The sequence below is a fragment of the Cnephaeus nilssonii genome, assembly GCF_951640355.1.
Source record: "Cnephaeus nilssonii genome assembly, chromosome: 12".
Taxonomy (NCBI): domain Eukaryota; kingdom Metazoa; phylum Chordata; class Mammalia; order Chiroptera; family Vespertilionidae; genus Cnephaeus; species Cnephaeus nilssonii.
In genome coordinates, this window is record NC_137083.1 from 17,852,077 (window position 1) to 17,879,231 (window position 27,155).

Below are 27,155 nucleotides of genomic sequence, written 5' to 3' on the forward strand. Positions count from 1 at the left end.
CTAGTCCAGGGTCAGACCTGAAGTGTTTATCATCCACTAGATACTAGGGGAGAAGTATTCACCCTTCTAGTGTGCAGGGCTCCAAACAGAGCAGGCTACAGTCACTGCCTCCCAAGACACTGCTTTCTCTCATTCCACTCCACGCAGTTTGCGAATGCAATGTCCTCACCAGCCACTCCCTCTGCACTTCCTGTTTTTATCACTAGAGCAGGTACCATCACATTTATTGTTATACTAGACCCGTGGTCGGCAAACTGCGGCTCGCGAGCCACATGTGGCTCTTTGGCCCCTTGAGTGTGGCTCTTCCACAAAATACCATGGCCTGGGTGAGTCTATTTTGAAGAAGTGGCATTAGAAGAAGTTTAAGTTTAAAAAATTTGGCTCTCAAAAGAAATTTCAATCAATTGTACTGTTGATATTTGGCTCTGTTGACTAATGAGTTTGCCGACCACTGTACTAGAGGACCGGTGCATGAAATCGTGCACAGTATGGTCCCTAGGCCTAGCTTTTGATCAGGACCATCTTCCCCAGCTGCCGGCAGCCAGCCTCGCCCCCCGCCACCACCCACCCAGGTTCCCAGTTTGCCATCGGGTGATGGGAGCCTGACAGCCGAGGGGAGGGACCAAGAGGTCGGCTGGTCCCACCTGCTTGTAGCCCCACTCCTGCTGCAGGTCGGCCTCTGTGTGTGTGGCAACCAGCAGTGTGGGGGCCTTGGCCTGGCACCTCCCACATCCCCCGCCACCCACCCTGGATCCCCATTCACCATCCGGCGATCGGAGCCTGCTGGCCGGGGTGGGGGTGGGGTAGGGGGGGAGGGACCGAGAGGTGGTCAGTGCACCTCATAGTGACTGGTTGAGCGGTCGTTCTGGTTGCTCTGCCGTTATGGTTGCTGGGCTTTTATTATATAGGATTCTATCAATGGCCTAATGCAAGTACAGAATAAGCTGTGCCAGATAGGATGCTACTGGCTCCAAGTAACTCCTAAACGCAACTCATAATGGTATGTAAATTAGAACATATATTTATGTCACACACCAAGAAGTCTAGAGCTTGTGAGAGCCTCAGTCTTAGTCTCTCAATGATTCTCTGGGCTCTGCTTTTGTCTCAATGTTGGATCCATTCTCAAGTTAGCAGGATGATTCCTGGCTTCATATCCAGGCAAGAAAATATCCAGAGGAAACAAAGGCCCTCTGAGGAAGTACTATCATAGCTAATATTATGCCCATTAGAGTTTTGGATCTTGAAAAAAATTTTATTTTTTCATGAAGTGTGGTAACTTAGCAACCAGTAAGTTATTGATCAATAAGAAAACTCACAACAGCTTATTCACTTACCCACAACCACTTAAAACTTATTTTGGGTATGCTCTCCTTTCAAAGTGTTATGTGGGCTAAATAAGTAGTTTTTAAAAAATATTTTCAATTGATGTTAGAGAGAGAGGAAGGGAGAGGGAAAAAGAGGTAGAAACATCATTGAGAGAGAAACATGAGAAAGAAACATCAATCAGTTGCCTCCTGCACGCCCCCTGCTGGGGATCGAGCCTGCAACCTAGGCATGTCCCCTGACTGGGAGTCGAACCTGTGACCTCCTGGTGCATGGGTCTAAAAACAAAGTTAACTGATGGTAATTTTGGAAATAATAAAGCTAGTTTGTTGAACATAAAAAATCAAGTACAAGAAATGAATATTGCCTATTGTTACATCCCTCCCATGCCAACCCCCCTTTAAAAACCAAAGAAAGTAAATTGGTTGACACTATACACAGTCCCTTCCTATGTACATAACGTATCTGCCAGTCAACTGTCTGAACATTCAATGACTGGTTGGAAGTGGGATGGTGTCCACTACCAGAACGCAAAAAAAAAAAAAAAAAATATTACAAAATCCCTAATCACCTCTCTCTTTAGACCTATTGCCAACATCTGTACATGTTCTTTCCTTTAAAACTGAACACCACAAGGAGCACACATGAGAAACAAAGATTAGTCACTTTTGCCATGCCTTGTGATTTCCATCTTTTTCTCATCAGAGGTCGCCCACTGTGACCCAGGATAGTTTTTGGCAGAGTGCTATAAAGCGTTTTGAACTTGTATGTCCTTAAGTGCAAGTACTTTCCATTTCAGTCGTTAGCTGGCTGGGTCTCAAAGCTATTTGTGTTTGTTCTTCTAGAAATCATTTCAAGCTTATGAGACTTGTGCTTACACTTAATACTAGAAGCTCTTTCATTTTCCATTTAGTTGATTTTAAAAAAGACTGGAAATGCAATGTGATATTGAAATACTTTCATAAACATGGCTGCTTCAAGATTCAATGTGAGTCTGGACTACTGCTTGACAAGCACACTATTGCTGAAAACTCAAGAAACCTTTTTTTATTCAGCTGGCATTTGAAAGTCTACATTCAAAATGCTAAGATGGTATAATGGATTTACAATGAGTAAAATAAAAGCTGCTGGGAACTCAAATTTTTGAAAGTTGAGAATAACCAACTTACTGACCAGCTAACTGTAATGATTGGGTCTGCATGTTGGTTCAGTCTTGCTTTTTGGCTTGGAGATGGCTTACAGCCCCCAGGCTCGCACAGTGGGGAAGGTGGTGGCCTCCTAAATGCTAGCCTCTAAGAGAAGATATAGGGGCCACACCCAGTGACCTTGAAGGGTGTCCCTGCAGTTGGGGACACGATAGCTTAGTGCTTAGCACTTACTGAGGAGGCTAGGTCAGCATGGGTAGCAACCGGGAGGTAACCCACCCCTTAGCCTCTGATAGCAGGACAAAGGTGTGTGAGCCCTGGGGATTGCATGGGAGACGGTGGTAGGAATATTGATCTGGGGCACTTTACAAGAGATCCTGCCCAAGAGGGTGCTTTGTCGAGGCCAGGAAACATTCAGTTGTAAGTGCCACTGGGATAGAGGCGAGGGGCGGTCAGAAGTGGCCAGCAGAGAGGAATTACAGTTGGAGTAACCTAGTAGGGAAGCTCCTGAATAACCCATCAAGAGAAAAAGCTCTTTTTTTTTTTTTTTTAGTACCAGAGGGTGCAAATCAAATAACTTTCTCCCTTGCCTTTCCTCTACCTCCACATCTCCCCATTCCTAGAGATTTTGTACCAAGCCTAGAGAAGATCGGGGTGAAGGTGAGAAGGAATGAAAACCCACCACACCTCCTTAGCTGATAAAGAAGGCAGGTGGCACTCTGCCATCAGGCTTAGCTGGATATGGGAGGGAAGGTGAGGGGCTATCTCATTTATGAGTGAAGATCAAAAGTTGATTAATATATTCTCCTAGACATTCTTATTTCCGAACTGTGACTATAATTCAAATGAACTGTAAGATTTCTGCCCTAGCTGGTTTGGCTCAGTGGATAGAGCGTCGGCCTGAGTACGGAAAGGTCCCAGGTTCGATTCTGGTCAAGGGCACATGCCTGGGTTGTGGGCTTGATCCCCATTGGGGGGCGTGCGGGAGGCAGCCAATCGAGGTTCTCTCTCATCATTGATGTTTCTGTCCCTCTTTCCCTCTCCCTTCCTCTATGAAGTCAATAAAAATATATTTAAAAAAAAGATTTCTGATGACATAGGAGAGGTGAGACAAGCCCTGGGACTGGAAGGAAGAGCCTCCTCCAAGCAGCTTTGACAGGACATGGAGACACAAGGAGTTGTGATGTAAGATCATCTCGCAAACTGTGCTATTCATTATGCATACCTACATGCATATAAACTGTCTCACCTAAGTTTAAGTTAGGTATAGAAAATAATACTTTTAAAAATTAGCTCTATGAAAACATGATAGCAACTTAATTATAGAGACATTTAAAGATAAAATATAATGTTACCTTGTTATGATGTAGCCATAAGTATTTTAATTTTCTAAACCTAGAAAGATCAATAACATCTGTCAGCTCCCTGAAAAAGAAAATAAAAGGTAAATATTAGCAATGATTAGTTCAGTTGTAGGTAAGGCAGGATATATAGTATGACTTTGGAGTAACTGAATAAACTTCTTTCTTTGTCCTTTCAAAATTGTTGGCACTTTGATGTTAATGTCCCAACTTTCATTTTTAATACTTCGTTCATTTGGATTAAGATTTTGTTAGTCAGTTAAAACAAATACTTAAAGGGGAGCATTTATCACATTAGTAGAAATTTATACCTCATTACAATTTAATTTATTTGAATCTCAATTTAAAAAAAAAGATTTTACTGGGGAGCAGGGAGAGGGATAAGAGGGCAGAAGACACTGAACTCACAGGTAAATGTGGGGAATGCATCAGCTCCTGCTTCAACAGTGTCTGCAAGCTTCTTGCTTTCGGTTTGTCCAGATCTTGGGCAGACTGGGTGTAAGATATGGAGATTGCAGTGCACCAAGAGACTGAGGCAGAGTACAGTGTTTTATTCTCCCTTTGTTGTTTATTGAACACTGGAGGCCCGATGCACGAAATGCGGGCAAGGGGCTCGGCACTTGCAGCCCCAGCTGCCTTGGTTGGCCCTCGCAGTCCCGGCTTTGTCTGGAAGGTTGTCCAGAAGGATGTCTGGAAGGTCGTTCGGCTGTTCAGTCTAATTAGCATATTAGCTCTTTATAATATAGGATGAGGTCAAAATATTGCCTATCCTTCTTGAACTGGGCCTTGTTGCTGGTGCAGCTCACTCAGCTAAGGGACAGCCATGGGTGTGGATGGGGAGCTGTCAGCAAAGAGGGCGAAGCCTCTGAGTGACGGCTGTGGGCTGGGGTATTCGCATGTCTTCTGTTTCTCAGGGCAGAAATTGTGGGCCCAGGCTGAGTATGCATACACGCATGTCTCTATTTATCACAAATGTATGGAGCACACCCTGTGTGCCAGGCACTTTTCTAAGCAATTTAAAAATATTAACGTTAACTAATATTACCTACATTAACTCATGTGGCAACATACTTTCACATTTATATTTCTTTAACCTTGCGACACTGAGCGACTAATTATTTTCCTATTTTTTTAAGCAAATATATTTCTTAAATCATGCAAACATTTCTAAACAAGAGAAGCCACTCTCATCAAATTTTTATATTGAAAACTTTCAAATCTAAGAAAAGGTGAAGGAATAACATAATGAATGCGTTTATAGCACTTATAGTTTTTAATGTTTTGCCACTCATTCTCTCTTTCCTTTATAATATATCTACTTATTGGTTGGTTATTTTCTGGGGGCATCACTTGAAAATAAATTGCAGACTTATTATTGCAGGGCTCTCACTCCTATATTCTTCATGCACATCCCTTAAATAGGGACATTCTCCTGTATAACCACAACGCCATTATCACACCTAAGAAAATGAAATTGAATTCATTAATATCATCTAATGTACTGTTCATATTCAAACTGTCCCTGTTGCCTAATTTACTGTTCATATTCAAACTGTCCCTCCTATATTTTATAGTTTGTTTAAATCCATAATCCTATCAACAGTCATGCATGACTTTTTCAGTTGGTATAATCCCTTAGCCTTAAATTTAGAACAGCCACTTTCCTTTTTTCCCCCTTAACATTGACTTTTTGAAGAGTCCAGGACAGCTGTATGATAGAATGTCTCACATTATTGATTTGCCTGATTACTTCCTCATGATTAAATCTAAGGTAGACCATTTTTCAGTAACAAAGGTGGTAATTACTGCATCACACCGGGAGACAAATGCTGCTGCTTGTCCCACTGTTGGTGAAGCTAAAAGGTCGGTCGCTGGGTTAAGCCTGTATCTGCCAGGTCTCTCCACTATAAAAAGTACACATTTTATCATTGAAAAGTAATATGTGGGGCAAAACTCAGAGACTATGTGTATGTCTCATTACTTAATAACTATTTGTTCAATGGGTTTAGCTTCTCTGGGTAACTTTTGCCTGAATCAGTAGATTTGGTATTATAAAATGCTGCCTTGTCATGCTCTCCTTTTTATATTTAGTAGCTGTTATTCTCTAAAGAACATCTGCCATAGTATGTGTTCTCAGTGATTACTCCAGGAGTCATTGGTAAGATGCTTTCCAAGCGCAACAGAGACAGGCAAATAACCCAGTTTACTGGCGTCTGGACTGTGCAAGATTTTATTTTTTTTTGTACCCAGATGGGTTAAGTGGCAACCTAGTATTCTTAGGATAAAAAATGTGTTGTCCTTTAATTGAGAAGACCACTAATTACCCACTGTCAGAAGATAAATATTTCTAATTTTTTCCTAATGCTTTAAATCTTTTCTTTTTGTTATCTACTTACCCGTTAGGTCAATAGTGTACAGTTGTTAAAATCATGAAAGGTCGAGGTGCCATCATTTGATCACATAAAATATTGATTGCTGTTGTGAAAGTAGCTAATCTATATAGAAAGGTTCAAAGCATGACCCTAAGTGTGTCAGAATTATCTACCATAACTGTCCCATAATAAAATATATATATTTAAAAATCTTAAATTTGCCAGTTATTTATTCCCTTGCTTCCAAGAGATTCAGGGCCACAGCAAAGATAAATATGTTTTCTCTGCACTAATAAATTAAAAATTATTTATTTATTTTATTTTTTTTTTTAAAAATATATTTTATTGATTTTTTACAGAGAGGAAGGGAGAGGGATAGAGAGCTAGAAACATCGATGAGAAAGAAACATCGACCAGCTGCCTCCTGCACACCCCCTACCGGGGATGTGCCCGCAACCAATGTACATGCCCTTGACCGGAATCGAACCTGGGACCTTTCAGTCCGCAGACCGACGCTCTATCCACTGAGCCAAACCGGTTTCGGCAAAAAAAATTATTTATATATAACAAAAGAAACATCATACCTAATAAAATGGTAATATGCTAATTACCATCACTCTGCTACACCCACGATAGGGCCGGCTGGAGGCGCGGGGGCGGGACTCAGGTTGGCCGATTGTCTGGCGGTAGGAGCGGGGGGCGGGGACTCGTGAGTCTCCGACCCCCGCTCCTCCCGCAGGCTTAAACGGCCAGCGCTGCGGAAGACGCTGGTGGCGGAACTCGGGGTGGCCGATTGCGTGGCTGCTGGCACCAGTTTTCCGCCAGCAGCAGTTTTCCTCTGGCCACCCGCCGATCGGAGCGCCTCCTGATCGGAGTTCCTCTCGAGGTGGCCGATCGTGCTGGCGGGAGGCGCTCTGATCGGCGGGTGGCCAGAGGACAACTGCTGGCGGATAACTGGTGCTGGCAGCCAGGTGAATGAAAAGTCTATTGCACGAAACTTCGTGCAACGGGCTCCTAGTGTTTATTAATAAAGGATTTTCTTCTATTACCAGAGATAAAGTAATTAACTTCATTGATAAAGTAGAACATTTAAAAACAATTCTCACCCAAGGATATGTTTTTATTGATTTTAGAGAGAGAAGAAGGGAGAGAAAGAAACAGAGGGGGGGAGAGAGAAACATCGATTGATTGCCTCCTCTCTGTGCCTTGACCAGAAATTTAACCCACAACCTTTTTGGTGCACTGAACAATGCTCCAACCAACTGAGCCCCCCAGCCAGGGCAAAGTAGAACATTTTCTTTAAAGAGTAACTGAGTTCTACAAATTACGTGTGAGTAGAAATGTATTAAGCTTATTTTTAAAAAATGCATAAAATTCACAGAGATTAAACAGCTTGAAGGGAAGAATAGGGACATCATTATTAAAATGCAAACTGTGAATGCACAGGTGTCACTTGGCTAGTACACACTGTACTGTCAGAGTCCAATCCAACCCAGAACTTCTCCTTCCCCCTCCTCCTGGCTTCTATCTCAGGCACGGTGACTGCTCTGCAGAGCACAGTGACTTTTGCCATGTGCCACCTTGGGGAGTTGGAGTGGAATCAAAGAAGGTTATTATAAAAAGGAGAGGTTTTCCCACTTACCAATAAATTAGTATAGGGATTGTTAGGTAGGGGTTATTTTTATAGTATAGGGGTATAATGAGTTGTTCTTCTCTAGTAGTAGTAATAATATTAACTGTACTAATGCTCATTGAATGCTTACTGTGTACCAGGCCCTCCCCACCTACTCATTCACTTAATCCTCACAACGACCCTGTGAAGCAGGTAGTATTGTTATAAGTATGCAGGTGATCAGGGTCCCAGATAAAATATAGGATACCCAGTTTGTGAATTTCAGAGTAACAGCAAGTGCAGTGTGGGACATACTTATCCTAAAAATATATATTTATTTGTTTCTCTAAAATCTATATATATAAAAGCCTAAGTGACGGAACGACCAAACGACCGGTCTACTGGTCATTATGATGCACACTGACCACCAGGGGGCAGACGCTCAACACAGGAGCTGCCCCCTGGTGGTCAGTGTGCTCCCATAGCAGGAGCACTGCTCAGCTGACGGACCGGTCCCTGCGGCCCACCAGCCAGGTGGTAGCCACTCACTCCCTCAGTAGTCCTGCAGGTCCAATCTCCAGAGAATGTGCCAGGCATTGACGGAGCAGTGCGGCCACCCTGACACAGACAGCTCCGCTGGCCTCCTAGAAGTCGGCCTTGGGCACCGCTTCCCCTCCCTAGATGCTCTGCAAGGAAGAACTAATATAACGGCGGCCGCCAGGTGGCTCCTGACAACCGGCACGAATGTCAGGGAATGTCAGCGGGATGGATCCCGGGCCGGCAAGGGTGTCCCACCATTTGCCCAGAGGGCTGATTGCATCTCGGACCTCCCCCTCCCTGGACCCCACCCGAGCATGAATTCGTGCACCGGGCCTCTAGTTCATATATAATTGTATATTCCATAGTTTTATTTGCTAAACCTGACAAAGATCACCCAGATGGAAGAGGCAGAACTGGGGTTTAAACTTAGTTTGGCTCCATAATCTTTGTTCTCAACCATTCCAATGTGCTGCCTCTCCAATAGAGATTGTGATTCCAATAAGTGGTAAAGTAATTAGAGTGTGTTACTTTCCCATCCAGTCTTTGGCATGGGGGTGAGTCGGGGTGAGGGAGGACTGGAAAAGAACATTTGAATCTGTGAAACATTATAATCGATGCTTTTCTATTTTTTACCTAAAGTACACTTACTTTTGAGAAAGGAACAGCTCAAAGACATCAACATCCCTCTTGTGGCCACATATCTTTAGTTGATCTTCAATTGCCTGATAACATATAATTACTCTGTCAAGGCACATTCCACTGAGCAAAAATACGGAGACATTTGAAGTCAATAACAATAAGGTCTATAAGAAGATCAAAGGAAAGGTGAATATGGAGGCAACCACTCTAAACTGATAAATTCCAACACTACAATTATATATTATTTAATCATTTTTGTGGTTGAATTTCATTATCCTTAATCCTGGGCACAGATGTCTTAAATAATTTTTAATCAAAGAGAAAAAATGTGTATGTGTACCTATACTCCAAAAACAAGTTTTCATTTCTCTATGAGGTAGAGTGATTTAGTCTTTAAATATTCTTAAATGTTCCTTCAAACACAAAGAATTTATATTTGGTAGATTTCCCATATTTACAGAAGACACTCAATATCAAGGTTGGAGGTGAAGGGAGTAGACTATAATGTACATTATCATACGGGTGCTTGGCACTCTGTAAATGCTCAATAAGTGTCACACAAATGAATGAACGAGTGAATAAATGTCATTGCCCTTTCTTTGCAAAGAAATCATGTCTTTAATTTTCATGAATTACTAACATCTTGCACCGTGGGAATTTTTGGGGAAGAAGAAGCAATTTTTATTCCCATAGACTTTGTTTTGAAAATACAAATCCAACAACAACTAGTTAGGTACTTTGCTTTTTCTTTTGTGGTCCTTTGCTAAATTATAAAATAACATTTATAGGCCACATGGCCTAAGATGATATGGAAAAATTAAAGCCTGTCTATAATTTTCCATGAAGGAATAAACCTAACAAGACACAACAAGAGTGGAAAGTATAGTCATTGCACTTCTGGACTCTGACAAACATTGTAATTATCAGAGTCAAAACAATCACCAAATTTCAGCTGGGATTTGTTGTGGGTGGTGAGGTTGTAATGTCAGTAAGTGATTTATGAGGTTTTGACAATGGTTTTGTTATTTAGTAGAGGACTTTAAGAGGAGTTAGATTTAATGGGATGAGCACATATCCAAAGAAGTGATGAAGGTAGATATCCTAGGGATGGGGGACAGCTGCTAATTTATCATCCCAAACTTTCTTAGTTCCCCTGTTATGCAAGCTGGATCTTGAGGCTTAGAGAATTCATTGGCTCAGGTATAGGCATTTCCATCAAGGTATTTTGTTACTCTAACAAGCAAGCTGAATCTGGGGATTGGAAAAACCCAATACATCAGGCTTACACATCTTCATCTGGGTACTTTAACTGAAATATCTAAACCTTCAGGTTATATATGGTCAATTGCAACTGTGCCAAAGTATTTGGGATGTTAAAGGCCAGCCAAGGTAGAATTAAAATTTAGCAGCTACCTATTAAAATTATAAATGTGCTTTTAACTTCATCCCGTTATTCCATGTGTAGCACTCAGAAACACAGTGGTACACACACACACACACACACACACAAAATTAAATATCATTGCTCACCTCAGCATATATTATCAGAGTTATGATATCTGCCCCATTAATTGGAATATAGTTTAAATTAAGATGGAGCTTCACAATAGAATACTGCACAGTAGCTTAAAAATATAAAGAGATGGATATCTGATCATATAATAATATCAGAAACATAATTTTTAAGTAACAATGCCATTGACAGGATATGTGAAAGAGTAACAATATTTTCATTATTAATGACATTTATATGCACATAAAATGCACACACTCCAAATTGTAAACAGTAGATCACTTGAGATCATGGGGAACTTTCACTTTCTAAACAATATACGTTTTAATAATGTTTGAATATTTTATAATAAGCACATATTAATTTAGTAATCAGAGATTAATACACATTTTGAAAAGTTTAGCCATAGAATGATTATTTAAGGATTTAAATTAAGTTTTGAAAATCAAGAGATGAAAAGGGAAATTGAAACTATCAGCATAATTCAGAAACCACTGGCGTAATCAATTATTTATTTACACAGATTTTGATCATGATATGTTTCTTTCCAACCAAAAATTTCCTATGAATCTGGAATCCTGTATTAATGCCAAAGTGCCAAAGAACACAAAGATGGGCCAAGAGGTTTCAAGTTTCAGTGACTCCGAGGTGGAACAGCTCCAATTCCCAATCAACACACAACTTCATTAGCAGCATATTCCTTTCATCTAAAGAAGCACAACAAGCATTCTTCCCCTGAGATAGGTTTTTTTTTTTATTGTGGTAAAATATACATAATATAGAACTTACCATTTTAACCCTACAGTTCAGCACATTCACATTGCTGTGCAACCATCTCTACCATCCATTTCCAGAAGTTTTTCATCTTCTCCAATGAAACTCTGCACCCAATAAACACTAACTCCGCATTTCCACCCTCCCCATCGCCTGGCAACCACCCTTCTACTTTCCGTCCCTATGAATTTGACTACGCTGGGTACCCCATGTCAGTGGAATCACGAGTTTTTCTCCTTTTGTGACTGGCTTATTTCACTTAGCATAATGTCTTCAAGAATCATCTATGTTGTAGTGTGTGTCAGACTTCCTTCCTTGTTAAGGCTGAATGATATTCCATTGCATGCATGAACTACACCTTATCTGCCCGTTTATCCATCAAATGCTGCAAAGGAAGGTTGTCAGTGTTAAGGGCTCTGACAAAAAGAAAATATGCTCTGGTGAATTTAGCCTGGGTATGCTGAGATTTCAGTTGGGGTGGGCTTGAAGGGGTGAGGAGAAATGAGAACTAGAATATTGATGGGCGGATGTTTTAGTCAGAGGGAAGTAATTACACAAAAGAGAAGATGTGGGGAAGAGAATTTGAAGAGTGCAGGGCTGTGCAGCCTTTGGCTACAATGAAAGGCACATGGAAGACAACTGTGAGAAATAAATTAAGAAAGATGATTTGGGGTCATATTATTTGTGCTAACTTTGAAATTTAAGCTCAAAGAGTATACTTAGTGTGCAGGCAAAACTTTATAGGCCTAAGAACTCTAACTTACAATCACATAGTTGATGCAATTTTCATTTAAAATTAATTTCATTTTATGATAAACGTATACATACATATATATGCACATATATATGAAATATTTATACTAACTGCATGGTTAAATCAGTGTAAGTCCAACAAGATTCTGATTTTTACCAAGACAACTACATCAATGCTTTTAACAATATCCATTATCAAGTTATTTTAAAATCACTGGACTCAATTCTGGGGTTATAGGGAAACAGAAGGGATTTTTAAACTTGAGAAAAGATGTGAAAAGGAAAAAAACACACAACTAGGCCCCAGGAAGATGATTTGCAGTGACATGTATGATGGCCTCGGGTGCAGAGAAGTGCAGACAGGAAGCAAGGCCGCCTCTGGAAAATCAAAGCAAGAGCGCTGAGCCTGCCCTAGGACAGTGGCAAGTGGGAATCGCTGTGAACAGCTCTGGCGTGGGGTGTGCAGAGGGAGCGGAGGAGAACTGGCAAGTAGCTGGAGGTGGAGAATAAGGCCAGGGGAGTCGCAGGTGATGATGGTAATGTGATAACATGACGATGACAAAGGTGACTATTTGTTAGAGAGGGCAAATTCAGCCTGGAAATGCTGGGACCGAGGCGCTGGTGGAACAAACAGGCTAAGGTGTCCAGCAGAGAGCTGCAAGTGGGCAAGGGGATCTCACCAGAGATCTCAGAGTGGGTACAGCCTGGCGAGTCAGGTCAGCCCCGAGGAGAGAGTGGGGCCCAGGTAAGATTATTGTCAGGTAGATATCTGCCTTTAGAAAGAGGAGGCGGGAGGTAGGTTTGGTAAGGGGACAGAAGAGGGACGGTTGTAGAGTTAGTAGGATAAACAAAAAGACAGTAGGAGCTGAGACAGTGAATTTCAAGAAGGCAGAATTTGAACCTGTAGTCGCACAGGGTGTAGGAGGCTATTACCCAGAAAAGGTATTGAATTTGTGAAGCAATTTCAGTAACCTGATGAGGGGGAAAAGTCAGATTTCAAATTAACTGGTTAATAGGCCAGTGAAAAAAACAACAACAAACCAACACAGAATTGGGGTGTGGGCAGTTCTAGAACAGGGAGGGTGGCAGCAGCTTCCTCCACTGCCTGACACCTTAGGATGGAGAAAACAGAAAAAAGTTTGAAAATTGTGGGCTTTTTAATCTGTGGGTATTTCAGCCCATAGAAGGAACTGTCCTCCCTTTGACGGTTTTGTACTGCAATAATAGATAAAGTCCTATACCTTCATGCACCACAGGAGAGCTAGGGCTTAGCCTTCAGCTCATTACAGAACTCTGGGCTTCGTACTCATCGGAGTCCCCAGCCCTTGCAGACAAGTCCCAGAACTCTAGAACGCTTTGCTAGCTCCCATGTTGCATATTTTGGACATTTTTCCTCACTCGAGTTTATTCTTTAAGACATTATCTTAACCACCTTCAACTCTTGTTGTATGATTCCTCAGAGAACCTTCCCTCCTCAGTTTACACTTTAGGGGACAACATTTTAGGGGATATATATATATATATATATATATATATATATATATATATATATATATATATATATATAATTTTGGTGAGTCAAGGCCCAAATTTATGGCTCTGTTACCTAATCTCTAAACTGCCATAATGATATATGCAGCAGGTGTAAGTAGGGAGAGGCCAGTATAAGTCTGTTAGTGTGTATCAGGGGCAGCCTCCAGTCCTTAGTGGAAGTGTGGGGTCCCCAAAGCTCCACCCCCTCCGCCACAGACCCCTGGGGCAGCCTCAGGCCGGCTGGGGCCTTCGGGCAAAGACCCGAGGGGCTCTTGGTCTGGGGAAAGGGGTGCCCCTTACCCTCTGGCTGATCTCCAGGGCACGTCCTGGAGCCCTTGCTGGGCTCGAGGAGAGTCGGGAGGAGCGGGGCCGATGGTTCGGGTCCCAGGTCATCAGGACGCCCGGGCGGCCAGCGGCACCTATGGTTGACCCAGTCTGGCCCGCGGCTCATTGTTCCCACGGTTACCAACAGTTACCACCATCTCGCGGACTAAAAGCCAATCCAAACCAGGGAAGATTTGAAGCCAAATCCTGACCTCTGTGACGTTTGCACGTGGGGTCCTTTGCAGCCCCCGCCACGTGGTAGTTTCCCCTGCACGCGGTGCGTCTGTGGGTGCCGCAGAGCGAGTGATCAGCTATGCCAGAGTGGGTCAGAGGACCCCAAAGGCAGCCCCCCAATACTAACAGTTTTATGGATTCGAGAGCAGAATATCAGAAAATTTAGGTTCTTAACATTAGATGGGCCTGGTGACCACTAGTCACGTGTGGAGGGTAGGGGTGGTGGAAGCCTATTGGAACTTGAGACAAAAGGGGAAAAAAACAGTTGTTGATCCTGTCTTTACTTAAAGTTTTGAAGTTCTTTCACCATGGATGTTTTGCAGAAACATTGCATTAAGATTTATTTTCCTGATTTTTGTGTGGGCCACCTTACATTTTTGTAAGGCCAGTGCCTCACCCTAGACCCAGGCCTGGGATGGAGTTAGGGGTGGCAGTATCCAGGCACCCCTAGGCTCCAGGTGCCCAGGAAAAAAAAGAACACTTTGCTGACTTGATTGACCAACAGTAGCACATATTGCTTCAGTAGCTGAGGAGTCCTTCCTCTGGCAGAAAATGGGTTCGATAAGCCACTATTTATGGAGACTTGATGTCTCCCCAAGTTCTATTGGTACCTCTAGCACAAGCTATCTTATGATCTTATTTATATGAACTTGGTTCTCCTCTCGCTTGGGAAACTTTGGAGGCAGGATTCTGTCTGTGCCATTGCTATCTTCTGTCAGGGACTAACACACTGCATTCCATAAATGTTGATTCAATGGAACCAGTTGGTTTCTTGGTTCCCCATTTGAACTTGAAGCCTAAGAATTAAATACAGCTTTTTAAAATGAATCAGGCTACCTGCATATAAAAATTCTGATGTTAGAATAGAGCATCAAAAATATGTCACTGGAGAAATCAAACACACACTACTTTAGTACTTCAAAAAATATTTCGGCATGGTGGGGCTGGGAGGGTAAAAGTCCAACATGTCACTGTGAAGAGAGTAATAATCTGAGAACTACTATTTAATTGGTTTTTATCTCATAAATAAAAATCGAATGAGAGGAATGGTCCACTAAGAAAAATGTATAAGATAGTTTACTGGTCTTTTATCTCCCATTTTTGCTGTTAATATGTGTTACAACATTTCAGATATCATTCATAAATATGCTACATGGAAACATGGAAATGTATAGTACTTGATCAATTTCATTCATACACAAATGTGAGTTTTAGAATCATATGCAAAAATACTTTTAGAGAGCCTTTACAGAAGTAAACTACTAACCAGCTGATTTCTACTAAAATCATATTAAAATTTTTAGCCTTGACTTTTTGTTTAAATCTTTAAAATTTACACTGATTAAGAAGAGAAAAAAAAACACACAAATAAATAAACAAATCCAGCTCTGTTCTTAAGAAAATAACTCATTTCTTATAAGGTCTTAATGTGTCCCATCTCCCCCCAAAATTACAATTTAACTGATCATGAGGACTAAAATAATGCAAATTTAATTATGGGATGTGAAAAATGGAGTTAGGGAAGGTACTTTTTGGATGAAAGTTCCTTCCTAGACATCCTCACAGTGATGGTACACAATTTTTACAAAAGAAGCTTCCCAGGTAGAGTGAGCAGAGAGAACGTTTACCTCCATGCGGTGGGATTACAGCCTGAGGAATCCAGCCTGAAATTTTAAAAATTCATGTAAAAGGTACATTCTCCTTTACAATCAATCTTGTTTTAATATAAAAATAAAGTGGCCCCCTCCCCTAATTCCCCTCCAAACTTTGAGCAATATTTACACTGAAGCAAGACACCCTGTGTTTATCCTGTGGCTTTGCCGCTCTGGCACGCCGCCACTGCCTGCAGGGGTATGCATACCCCAGTTTGAAAGCTCTAGCGTATCATGGATGTGGATTTGGAAAAGAAGAAAGAGCTTGTGCTCCAAGTCAGGGCATGTGGGGTTTAGTCTCAGCTATGACATTAACTAGTTGTTGGCCACCTTTGAGTCACTTATTGTCTCTGGTCCTCAGTTTCTTCAGTAGTAAAATTGAGAAGTTGGAAGTTTAGCTCAAAAAAAAAAATCTATTATTTAATTATAGTTTCCTAGAAAGGTGGTATGTATTGTTCACAGAATAGAAGATTCTTGCTGAGATGTTGACATGCAATTGTTTTTAAAAATAATTTCCCAGTGAAAAATGTATGAGGAAAAAAATGTGCATGTGATAGCTATCATTAAAACTACATATATTTTTTAAAACTCTCTTTCTAATTTTGTTAACAATTCCAGTCGTCAGTCTGGATGTTATTTTTCTAAGTGATTAAAAAATATTTATTAGATAAAGTAATAATTATCAGCCATTGTCTACCATGTAGAAGGAGCATAGAATGAGCAATATCTCAGCCGCCATAAAATCTTCTTACATGCAAAGAAAGGTATATCTTTTTATGTCATTTGATGACCACAGCACCAAAATTTCCATTGTTTTAAGTTTAAATAAAGTATTTTAATTACAGCTATTGTTTCTTGTCTGTTTACACAAAATGAAAATGACAATGGAATGTTGGGAATTCATGGAATTCTCTACGAGTCTTTCATGTTACTGCACATTTTAGGAGCAGAGGCAGTGACTGCCTTTTTCAGGACTATATTTTAGGATATTTGTGTAGTGAACATGCTTGGAAGGTAGAGACAGTGTCTTGGAAGGGCAGATGCTTTTTGTGCTTTGTTTTTGATTGTGCAGCATAATAAAGATAATGTCTCTCTCCTTTATCATAAAGATAAGGTCACGCAGGCTTACTGACAGCTTTGGATAAACTTCTATCAATAACTCATCAAGTCTAAACTAAGCAAAGTGAGAGAAAGGTTAGTAATTTCAATGACATCATGCAATGAAATCTTACAATAAAAATAATTTTTATGACTTGTATGACTTTTCCACCCAGTACCATCTCTAATTTCAGGTAATGGACCTTCTTTCCTGGGCTCCATGATTTAGAGAGTCCTGTTAAGGTCGTCCTTTGGACTCAACCCCCATCACTACCACCATCCCTTGAACAAGCGGATGGACCCACCTGGAGTCCTTGCCCTCCTCCTCTTTTTCACACTCTATAACGAGGGGAGCACTGCTGGGCATGTGCTCCCCTCGGCCCAAGGGATAGTCAAAGAGTGGCTGTTTGGGGTGATAGACAGAGCTTAGACATGGGGCTCATTGTACTTGGGAGAAAATGTAAAATCACAGTAAAGGACACACAGGTTTGGAATTCAAAATTATATTATTTGGTTAAGCTGGGGTTCTGTCTTCAGATTTCTAGCTATTCCAGACAGTAAAAGAATGTTTCCAAACACGAAGCACTTCCTGTTCCAATACAGGTAGGAGTTTGGAGGATGGTGTGTGAATTTTGAGAGAAAACAAGGTATGCAAGGAGGAAGTGGAAATGGCTGCTTTCCTGAGAGAGTTTAAGAAATACTACACGTGGACAGTATTCCTTAGAACCCTGATAATGAAGTGTGCCATGGGGTTGTGGAGAGACTAACGCTTCCCCTATTACCTCCGAATGCACCACCGTGCCAATAACTCAAAAAAAGGCACGACTTAGAGCATTGGGTGATCGCGTCTTGGGCCTGAACCTGAGAGATCCATGAAAGAGTACTTTGGCGATAGAGAAATGAAGTTTATCTTAACAGTGTGAAGGGCAACAGGCATTAGCCAGGGAGAGGAGAGCAAAGGAAGACAGCTTTGCAAGATTCTATAAAAAGTCTTGTTATGCTAGCAGGAATGCTTCATTTATCACACATCGGATATAACAACCAGCTATTTGAAGCATAAATTATTTCTCTCTATAAGTGTGTGGGTTTATTTAGGTGTGTGCATGTATATTCACATGCATATTCACACATGTACACACACAGGCTAATTCTACAAGGACCCAGTAATCCCTACCTCCTGGTTTTCTCATACTTGTGTAACTAATCTCCTCCCCTTGCATATGGGCTGGATTTATGAACTCATTTCTAATGAATACAATATGGCAGAAGGATGGGATATCACTTCTGAGAGTAGGTAATAGAAAACACTGTGGCTTCTGTATTGGACACCTTTTCTCTTGCTCTCTGGTCCACTCTGAGCTAAACCAGTTACCATGTTGTGGGAGGCCCATATCCAAGGTGTTGATGTGTCTGGCCCACAGCCAGAGAGGACCTGGAGCTTGACAGTAGCCAGGTGAGTCAGTTTGGAAGCAGATCCTCCCAAGTGGAGCATTGAAAAGACAATAGGCCTGGCCTGGATTGCAGCCTCGGGCAGACTCTGAGCCAGAGGCACTCAGCTGAGCCGAACCCGAATCCCAGAAATGGACAAAATAAAGTTTGTTGTCTTAAGCTGCTAAATTTTGAGGTAATTTGCCATGCAGCAATAGATATCTAATTATACATATATGTATATTATTATGTATTATATAATAGACATGAGATGTGTGTGTGTGTGTGTGTGTGTGTGTGTGTGTGTACACACACACATATATATATTTAAATTAAAAATATACAGAAAACCAAAAAGGTGGTTCTCTGTGGTCAATTCCCATCCTTCTCAAAAGAATTCCTGTCCTTTTCACCATACATAGTAAAAATTTGACAAAATTTCCATCCTGGAAATTTTCAGATTAATATTTAAATTTGAAAAGACAAATTTATTCTTGGAATGTTATCTACATGCAACCACAAGTTTATATGTAAAAATAAATTGTACTCTTTTATCATAATAGACAATATTTTAATTAAAGAATAATTTAAAAGAGATTTTTACTAAGCTACAACTTAATCTTAGTTAAGAATTGATTTAAAAATCATTTATCAGAATGAATACTATTACCAAGTCAATTTATATTTTTCTCATCTGCTTATGAAATCTTTTCAAATGTGCTATGTATTTTTTTAAATGGGACAGTATGAAGCACCATTATTTTGTGAAATTTGAGGTGTTATCTTGTGGTCCGGCTTCACCTCTATCATTATATGGGTTCCTCTAGAGTCTGTCTAACTCAAGGATCTGAAACTGCTGAGATTTTCTTCTTCCGTTCTTATAATTTTTTAGGTAAATTTTAGACGATGACTAAGCTTGGAAGTAATTTTTCTTTTGGGCCTCGATTAGTTTTGCAGACAATCACTGTTGGAGGTGGCATCCAGGATTCTTGGGGACAGAGTCCTTTTGGCTCTTAACTGCATAGTACAGTGGCAGGGAGGGAGAGACTCCCAAACACGCTCCAGGAAGCCTGGGTTCAATGTGTGGCCGCCTTGGGCCATCAGGCCATTAAAGTGCTCTTCTCAATGCATGATGAAGCTACTTTAGATGACTTCTCTTCATTTATTCATTCATTCAGGCAGGCAGGCACTGGAATTCACTGAGTCCCTACTACAAACCACACACTCGGCCAGGGCCTGGGGGATATGAACAAGACATCCTGCAAGGAAAGAGAACTAGGAAGCAAATAGTACAGGTGCCCATTGCTTTAAGCATACTTTAATTGTATTTGGTTCTGCTTGATATTGGCTGTCATTCAAATGGTTCATTGAGGATGTTACTATTATTTTCTTAGAACTTGAACTGTTTCAATTACCTCAGCACATAATTCCAAGCTATCTTATTGACCATGTTAACTGTGTGCTCTTTACGGCCTTTATTCAGCTAGTAGGTTTTTATTATTGATGTTTTCATTACCACCTTTTCACACAAAGCGAATAGGAGAGAAAGGTTCAGTAATCATTTTAATTAGAGGTGCTACATGTTGAAAAGTAATTCAGAAGAAATTGTTCTCAGGAAAAGTACAAAGGCATTGAGAGGTTTTTGAATTGCAAGTTTAATGCTTCTAAAGTTTAAAAAAACAATTTTTGTTTTATAAATCTATTTTAGATTATAACAAAGAAAGAAACTTTGTTTTTACAGTTAGAGTACACTTTCTAATAAGCTTGGAAACTTTCCATAAATTTGGGGAGAAAAGATAGACCAATGGCTAATTTGGGTTCTGCCCAATTCTTTACCCTTTACCCTTGATCTGGGTAATAATGCAGGTAAGAAGCAGAAATCAAGTTGAAGACCACTAGATCCTACCACTTGAGTAAGTGATGGCTGTGGGTGGCGTTTGCAGGCATGGACTGTTTAAAAACGGGTGGGGGATAAGGGAGAGTGAGGGAGAATAGAAGAAAAGTAGAAGGAGAAAGAGATGGGAAGAAAAAGAGAAGGGTGGAGAGAAGAGGAGAGGAGACAGAGGTTATAGAGAAGAAAATAGAGAAATGTAGAGAAACAGGAGGAGAAAAGCAAAGGAAAGGAACACATTGTGAGTAGAAATTATGGTGCCTTTTGATCACAGCCATCTTGTGAAAACAGATGTGATTCTTTGGGGATGCTGCTTTATTCCCAATCCTGTGGCTCAGTGACACTGATAATCACTCTCTAAACTCCTGGCATTAAGGGTAGGCATATGATGCATGCCAGAGTAAGGAGAATAAGCTCTCCTGGATGTTTCAAATCTGAACTAAGGGGAGAGGAAGAGTCTATTCCTTGTGGTGAAGCTGTGTGGTTTGAGGCCTTAAATTCTGGTTATGTGCTGCCTTAGTATCTAAAAGTGGGAGGGCCTCACACATCCTAACTGCAAGCTCCCTTCCTACTGCTCCCACAGAGTCCCCTAGACAAGCATCCCTCTTATCAAACAGACAAATGTAATTGATGCTTATCCCTGAGTAGCAGGTTTAAGTTCCTTGCCAGCCAGCAGAATTACTTAAGCAACCCAATCACATCCTTGTGTGGGAACTACGGCACCCCACCCTCTGATTACCACAAAGCCTGCCTCCCACAGCTGCTGGCTGTTCCCTCCAAAGCTGCTGGTTGTTCACTTTGCTTGAGAGTGCAACTCCTGTGTGGTCCTGCATGGTAGGTACACAGCGTCCTCCCTGCCTGGGCTGTGACTACAGGTGACGGATACACTGCTACTAATCTCATCTCCCCAGCGTCAGGTGCCGTGCATTTGGTCATCCCCACAAGCCTATGGTGGGAATTCCTCTCTAACCAAAGCGGTGAAGAGGGGTTAATTAGAACAAACTGTGATATAACCTGAGTGCTGCCAGGCATGTTCCCAGCCTTGTCAAGGAGCTGAGCTGAGAGTACAAAGCCAGGACACGAAGTCACAGAATTAGGAGCTGAAGACAGAGGGAGGCCTGAGCACTTGGAGTTCCTGGCTCCCATCACCACTGAGGCCTGCCTTTCCTTCAGATTTCACTCAGATTGCCCTTTTTCCTTCTACTAGTTTGATTAGAGTTCCCGCCACTAACCGTCACCTCTGTATTATTCAGTGAAGCCAATGATATTTGCTTGTTTTTATTTGAATTTAAAATAATAGCCTTTTTTTAAGTAAGTATACAATTATGTGACTGACATATTCCTTTCAGGATGAGAGAGGATAGGACAGGTAGAGAAGTCTAGTGATAGTCCAATATCATGAACAAGAAAAAAAGCTGAGGCTCTCCCTCTGGGGGGGAGTGCTTTTCTCTTCCCCTCTTCTTCCCCCCAAGGCCTTTCCCTCTCCTAAGCTCCAAGGGCCCTTCTTTAGCTTCTGTAACTTGTTTCCTGAGCCCACACAGCCCAGCTGGCTCATTTCCACTACCTCTGTAACTTTCTGAATAAGCTTTGTCTTATAATTTGGGAAAAAAAATTCCAGATACAAAAGGCACATCTGTAGTGGGATAAGAAGACATCACCATCCTAAGAATCACCCCTATGAAGAAAATCAAGTATTAAGAAATTAGAATATTACCTGTCAAGTAGTATTTATATTTAAAAGCACTAAAATTCATTTTGAAGACCTACAGTTTTTCTGTCTAGAAAATGAGAGGGGCTTAAAGATTATATGCTGATGATCTTAAAAAAAATTTTTTTATTGAGGTGAAATTCACATAACATAGAAATGAACCATTTTTAATTGCACAATTCAGTGGCATTTAGTGCATTGTCGATGTTATGCAACCATTGTCTGAACATTTTGTTTATCCAGTCACCCATTGATGAATACTTGGGTTCTTTCTACCTTTTGGCTATTGAGAATAGTGCTGCTACATTCATTTATTTACAAATCCTGGTTTGAACACATGCTTTCAATACTTTTAGGTATGTGCCTAAGAGTTGAATTACTGTCATATGGTTATTCTTTGTTTAACTTTTTGAAGAGCCACCAAACTGTTTACTACAGTGGCCACACCATTTTACTTGCACTAGTACTGTATGAGGGTTTGAAATTCTCTACTCCTTGCCCACACATTATGATTTCAGTTTTCATTTACTTAATGACTAATGATTGAGTATATTTTTCATGTGCTTCTTGGCTATTTGTATATGTTCTTTGGAGAAATACCTATTTCAGACCTTTGCCCATTTAAAAATTATTTTGTTTAATTTTTGGTAGTTGAGTTTTAAGACCTCTTTCTATATTCTGAATACCAGCTGGTTGTCAGATACATGGTTTGCAAATATTTTCTCCCATTTTATAGGTTGTCTTTATAACCTGATGATTTTCTACAGATTGTTTTTATCCCTTCTCTAGTTAATGCTAATTATTATTTATCCTACAGGTATTATTATTTCAGTATTCTTTTCTACCTTATCCATATAATGAGAGCTTTGGTTAAAGAGCCAGTGATTTAGAATAGGGTGTGCATGACCCACCTTCCTGGCCATAGTTTTTGGTCTAAAGGTGGGCATCTAAACCTAAGTAGACCTCACAACCCTAGCCACAACTATTGGTCCATCACACAAGCCAGGCCAATCAGAATCTTTCCCTAGAACCTTTTCATTATCTTATCAATAAGCTGTTAGTGTGTGAGCTTAGAAGCTGCCATCAGCCATGCTTCTATCTATATAGAAAGCAGATCTAACAATAGAAGATAAAACTAACACACAAAGCAAGAGACTAATTCTAATGGTGTTTGAGTCTTGGTTCTAGCTCCCCGCTTCCCTTGCCTTCACTGAAGTTGACTATGCAAGTCAATGTACTACCTTTTGTTATAAGCTGGTTTGCATTAGGTTCCTCTACTTTAAATCAAGTCTGACCAAGTCAATGAATATGGGAATATTTCCTTGAAGGTGTACCTCATAATATCATGGCATTTTCGAACACACATATGATTTCTTTGGTCTACATTTTGCCCACAATGGCCCTAGTTTTTACTGTAACACTTATCTAGGGTTTGTGTCTATTGACTTCCCTGCCTGACCCCCAACTCCCAAACTAAGAACTAATAGGAAAAATTTGAACTTATTTCTGGTAGAGTTGATTTTTATTTTCTTTTCTCTCTAAAAATTTGCATTAAAATGATTGGACAGCTGCCAAGAACTTGAAAAATTAACTTAAAAATTAAGTTAAACATCGTAACCCTGTTTGCATTTTCTATCTGTAACTGGAATGAAATGTTTAAAAAACACATTTACTGCCCTAGTCGGTTTGGCTCAGTGGATAGAACATCGGCCTGCAGGCTGAAGGGTACAAGGTTCAATTCCAGTCAAGGGCACATGCCCCGGTTGCAGGCTTGATCCCCAGTGGGGGACGTGCAGGAGGCAGCCAATTGATGATTTTCTCTCATCATTGATGTTTCTATCTCTCTATCCCTCTCCCTTCCTCTCTGAAATCAATAATAAAAAAAAAGAGCATTTACTAAAAGGAATGTGTTGTGTAATTTAATGTGTGATAAATGTAGGTGGTCTAAAGCTATTTTTACTGCATTCCTACTTTTGCTCATAAACTTTTAAAATACTTTCACTAAAGTGAGAGTATCATTTGACAAAAGGAAGTCAACTAAGCCCTTTATATGACATTACTTTAAATAATCTTTTCAATATTTTCTAAGTCGGTTTGTATAGTTAGTTAATCCATTCACCTATTGTAATATTAGGTGATGAAAAATGTCATGCATCCTGTCTTTGGTGTAATTACATACATTCCTTTTCAATTTTCTTTTGTTGACTTTTGATATATTTTGTATCATAGCTTTAGTAACTAGGATGTCTTTTGGTGAAGAAAATCCCTATTTCCGACCATTGCCCTTTACAAATTAATGACTCAAGGTATTACATGTGCAGTCCCATAGTTGTTTATCTTGGTGTGGCCCAAGCTGAAAATGATTTCTACTATCAAAATGATTCTGTTCTTTGAGATGATCTCTTGGTATTTTTTTGGTTCCGGTTTCTCTAAAAGTTCAGGAATTGCCTGTCGGAAGTCCCTTGACAAGAAAATTTACCAAGTACAGTCTTAGACTGGTACACTTGACAGTTTCTTTACTAAGAAATGATGGCTTCCATAGCCTAACTTCTTCTTACCTAACAGCTATTTTTCCTCTCACATCATTTTTTCCTCCATATACTATTCTGATTTGAATAAACTATTTTTTATTAACTTCATTTTGTTACTTAGATATGGATCACACCTAAACTGTATAGCTATGGTAACATAACAAGTTCATATTTTATATTAATTAAGAACATTTAAGAAACTTCATTTAACTGGTGGAATGACCCTGAGGCTCTTGACTGAAGTTTTGCATGAGAGAGACCCACTGGGAAATCACAAAGTCTGTTTCTTCCCAGGGCAGCTTCTAAGCCCTGCATCATATATTGTTTATCTGTAAATGGTTCCAGTTGTTGCTTCCAATAACCCAGAACATAAGCCCCTCTGATTCATCAGGCACAGAACCACCAGCAGACTGACTCATTGGCAATGATAGGTGCTAACTTTGGAGTAAGATTATTTTGATCAATTAGGGTGTCTTTCGTTATAATATCAGGACACTAAGATCTACTTATTTGAACAGTAAAGAAATGTCTTTCCTCCATTAATACATCCAAGGAGAAAGCAGTTCTAGGCTCCATGTGGTCAGGGCCAGAGCTCCAGGTCTCTGCTGGTTTGAATCCCCCACTCCTCTAAGCTGGCTTTCTTTTCAGGCTGCCTTCCCTCATCACAAGGCAGCGGTGGCAGTTCCAGGTTCACGTTCTGACATGTCACTGTTGAGAGGAAGAAGGGGGCCTGTTTTCCACTGTCACCTTCCTACTAGAGGGGAAGCCGTTCTTAAGAGCTTTCCCTGAATGCTTCTCTTCATGTATGCTAGGCCCCAACAAAGTCACATGCCCATGTACTGGTGAGGGAGTGGAATTCCTGAGGTTGGTAGATAATCAAGATCCACTCTGAAGGGCTACACCAGGTTGCCCTGTCAGGTGGACGCTTTCTCCCTCAGCTAGGAGGCTGCCAGTCCACACCCGTCTGTCTGCCTTACTCCCATGTGGGTGCCGTGCTGCCCCTGCTAAAGCTTTTTCACCACCCCCTGGGCTGCTCTTCTTCCACCTTCCACAAATCTGACACTGCACCCAGTTGTCCTCCCACGCCAACCCCCTTGGAATGCTCTGGCAATGTGCTGGGCCCACCCCACCCATGGACGCCTTCTTTACCAACCTGGGTGCTGCTACCCATGCCTTCTTTTAGCCACTGAGCCTGACACTTACCTAGCAACAGTCTGTTCCATCAAGAGTTAAAACCTTGCTCAGATGCAACATTTATAGCAGTCTATATAAAGAAGCTGATATGCAAATAGCTATGTACAAAAATTTTTTAAAAGAGTTATGAGATTTTTCCCCCCATTCACATAAAAAACGGAGTTGTCTGAATAGAAAGCTGTGACTATACATGCACACTGTTGCTATGGTACATACAACTAGTAAGTGTGGTTTTCATAAATTAAAAAATTCTATATATAACTATTTCCCCAGCCCATCAGCAGTATCTTGAGTTACAGATAAAGAAAATAGCATCCGATTTTCATTCCACATTCTCTTTTTGCTCATTTTCCCCTTGTTTTCTTCAGATCACCTGCCTGCCACAACCATGGCCACTTCCACCATCAGATCAGCACTGGGCAGTTCTGGCCTTCGCCCCAGCTCATTTATCATCAATACCACCCTTTCTTACCATTTGTGTCTGTTCTCTGATCTTGAATTCTTACCTCTGTCAGGAGGCTTTCCCTAAACTGTGTGACCTCATTTCTCTGTTGCCTCCACCAGACCCCCTGCGAAGCCAGCAGCTGCTGCCAAATCTCTCCAGGACTCCTCACAGTAACTTACCCAGCGAAGCTTTGTTTAGGGTTCCCAAGAAATGAGTCACTTGAGCTCTCTGTTTAGGGAAAGCTTCTACTTGCCTAAGGAGACTAACAGAGTGGCTGAATGCTCCCCGAATCAAAGTTTGTAAACCCCAACTGAGAGTTTCATTGTTTCCTCTCCTTGATCCTCTTGCTTTGGATCCAATAGACCATCTCCTTGTTCTATCTGTTCCAGCTGAAGGCAGACTCTGCCAGAAATCTGTCTGGGCACAATTCCCTTGATGCTGTGTTTCCATTATCTGGTAGGGGGGAAATGGCAAGGTTTTGGGTAGTGGCTCCCATGTTTATTCTGTTTCTTACTCTTTGATGCCCTGGGACCTCTTGCTTCTCTGCCCTCTGTCTGATATTTTCTTTCCCCTCCCACCCCCCTATGAAATGGAGACTCTCAACTTAATGCTGGGGATGGGGTGGGAGGGAGTACAGAATATCTCAGCATCTCTGGAGGTGGGAAATAGTTTAAAAACACCTTTTCACTATTATAAGAGCGTTGTATATTTTTAAGGTTAACAACTAAAATTTTTCTCTTTTTAAAAGTTATGCTCAAATGACTTCATATTGGTTAACTGCAAAATTATTTAAAGATAACTATTTTTTTTCTCAAAACAAGGCTATTTATGCTATTGTTCAGTGTAAAATTTCTTATAAGATTTACATTGATTGCAAAATAGATTATTAAATCCTTAATGTACTATTAAATGGCACCCCAATATGACTTCAACATAATTTTAACATATTCCTATATACTGACTTAATTTTTAAAGTATCACATATTTTAAAGTGAATGAACTGTTGCTTACTCATTTCTTCCTCCCTGTGTGCTTTCCTTTATTGTCATCACTTCCAACAACATATTCTTTTCTCTTCTATCTTT

General features: G+C 40.7%; 1 protein-coding gene across 1 annotated transcript in view; it reads right to left on the minus strand.

The window, feature by feature from the left end:
- Positions 1–14,047, minus strand: part of LRRC72 (leucine rich repeat containing 72) — a gene marked incomplete at its 5' end in the record, with an annotated part of 30,858 nt that extends 16,811 nt beyond the window's left edge. Inside the window, 4 exons of the mRNA XM_079786835.1 lie at positions 3,824–3,893; positions 9,002–9,075; positions 13,866–13,984; positions 14,032–14,047. Coding sequence (XP_079642961.1) covers positions 3,824–3,893; positions 9,002–9,075; positions 13,866–13,984; positions 14,032–14,047 — 279 coding nt within the window. The remainder of the gene's footprint in view (positions 1–3,823; positions 3,894–9,001; positions 9,076–13,865; positions 13,985–14,031) is intronic.
- Positions 14,048–27,155: the final 13,108 nt, after the last annotated feature.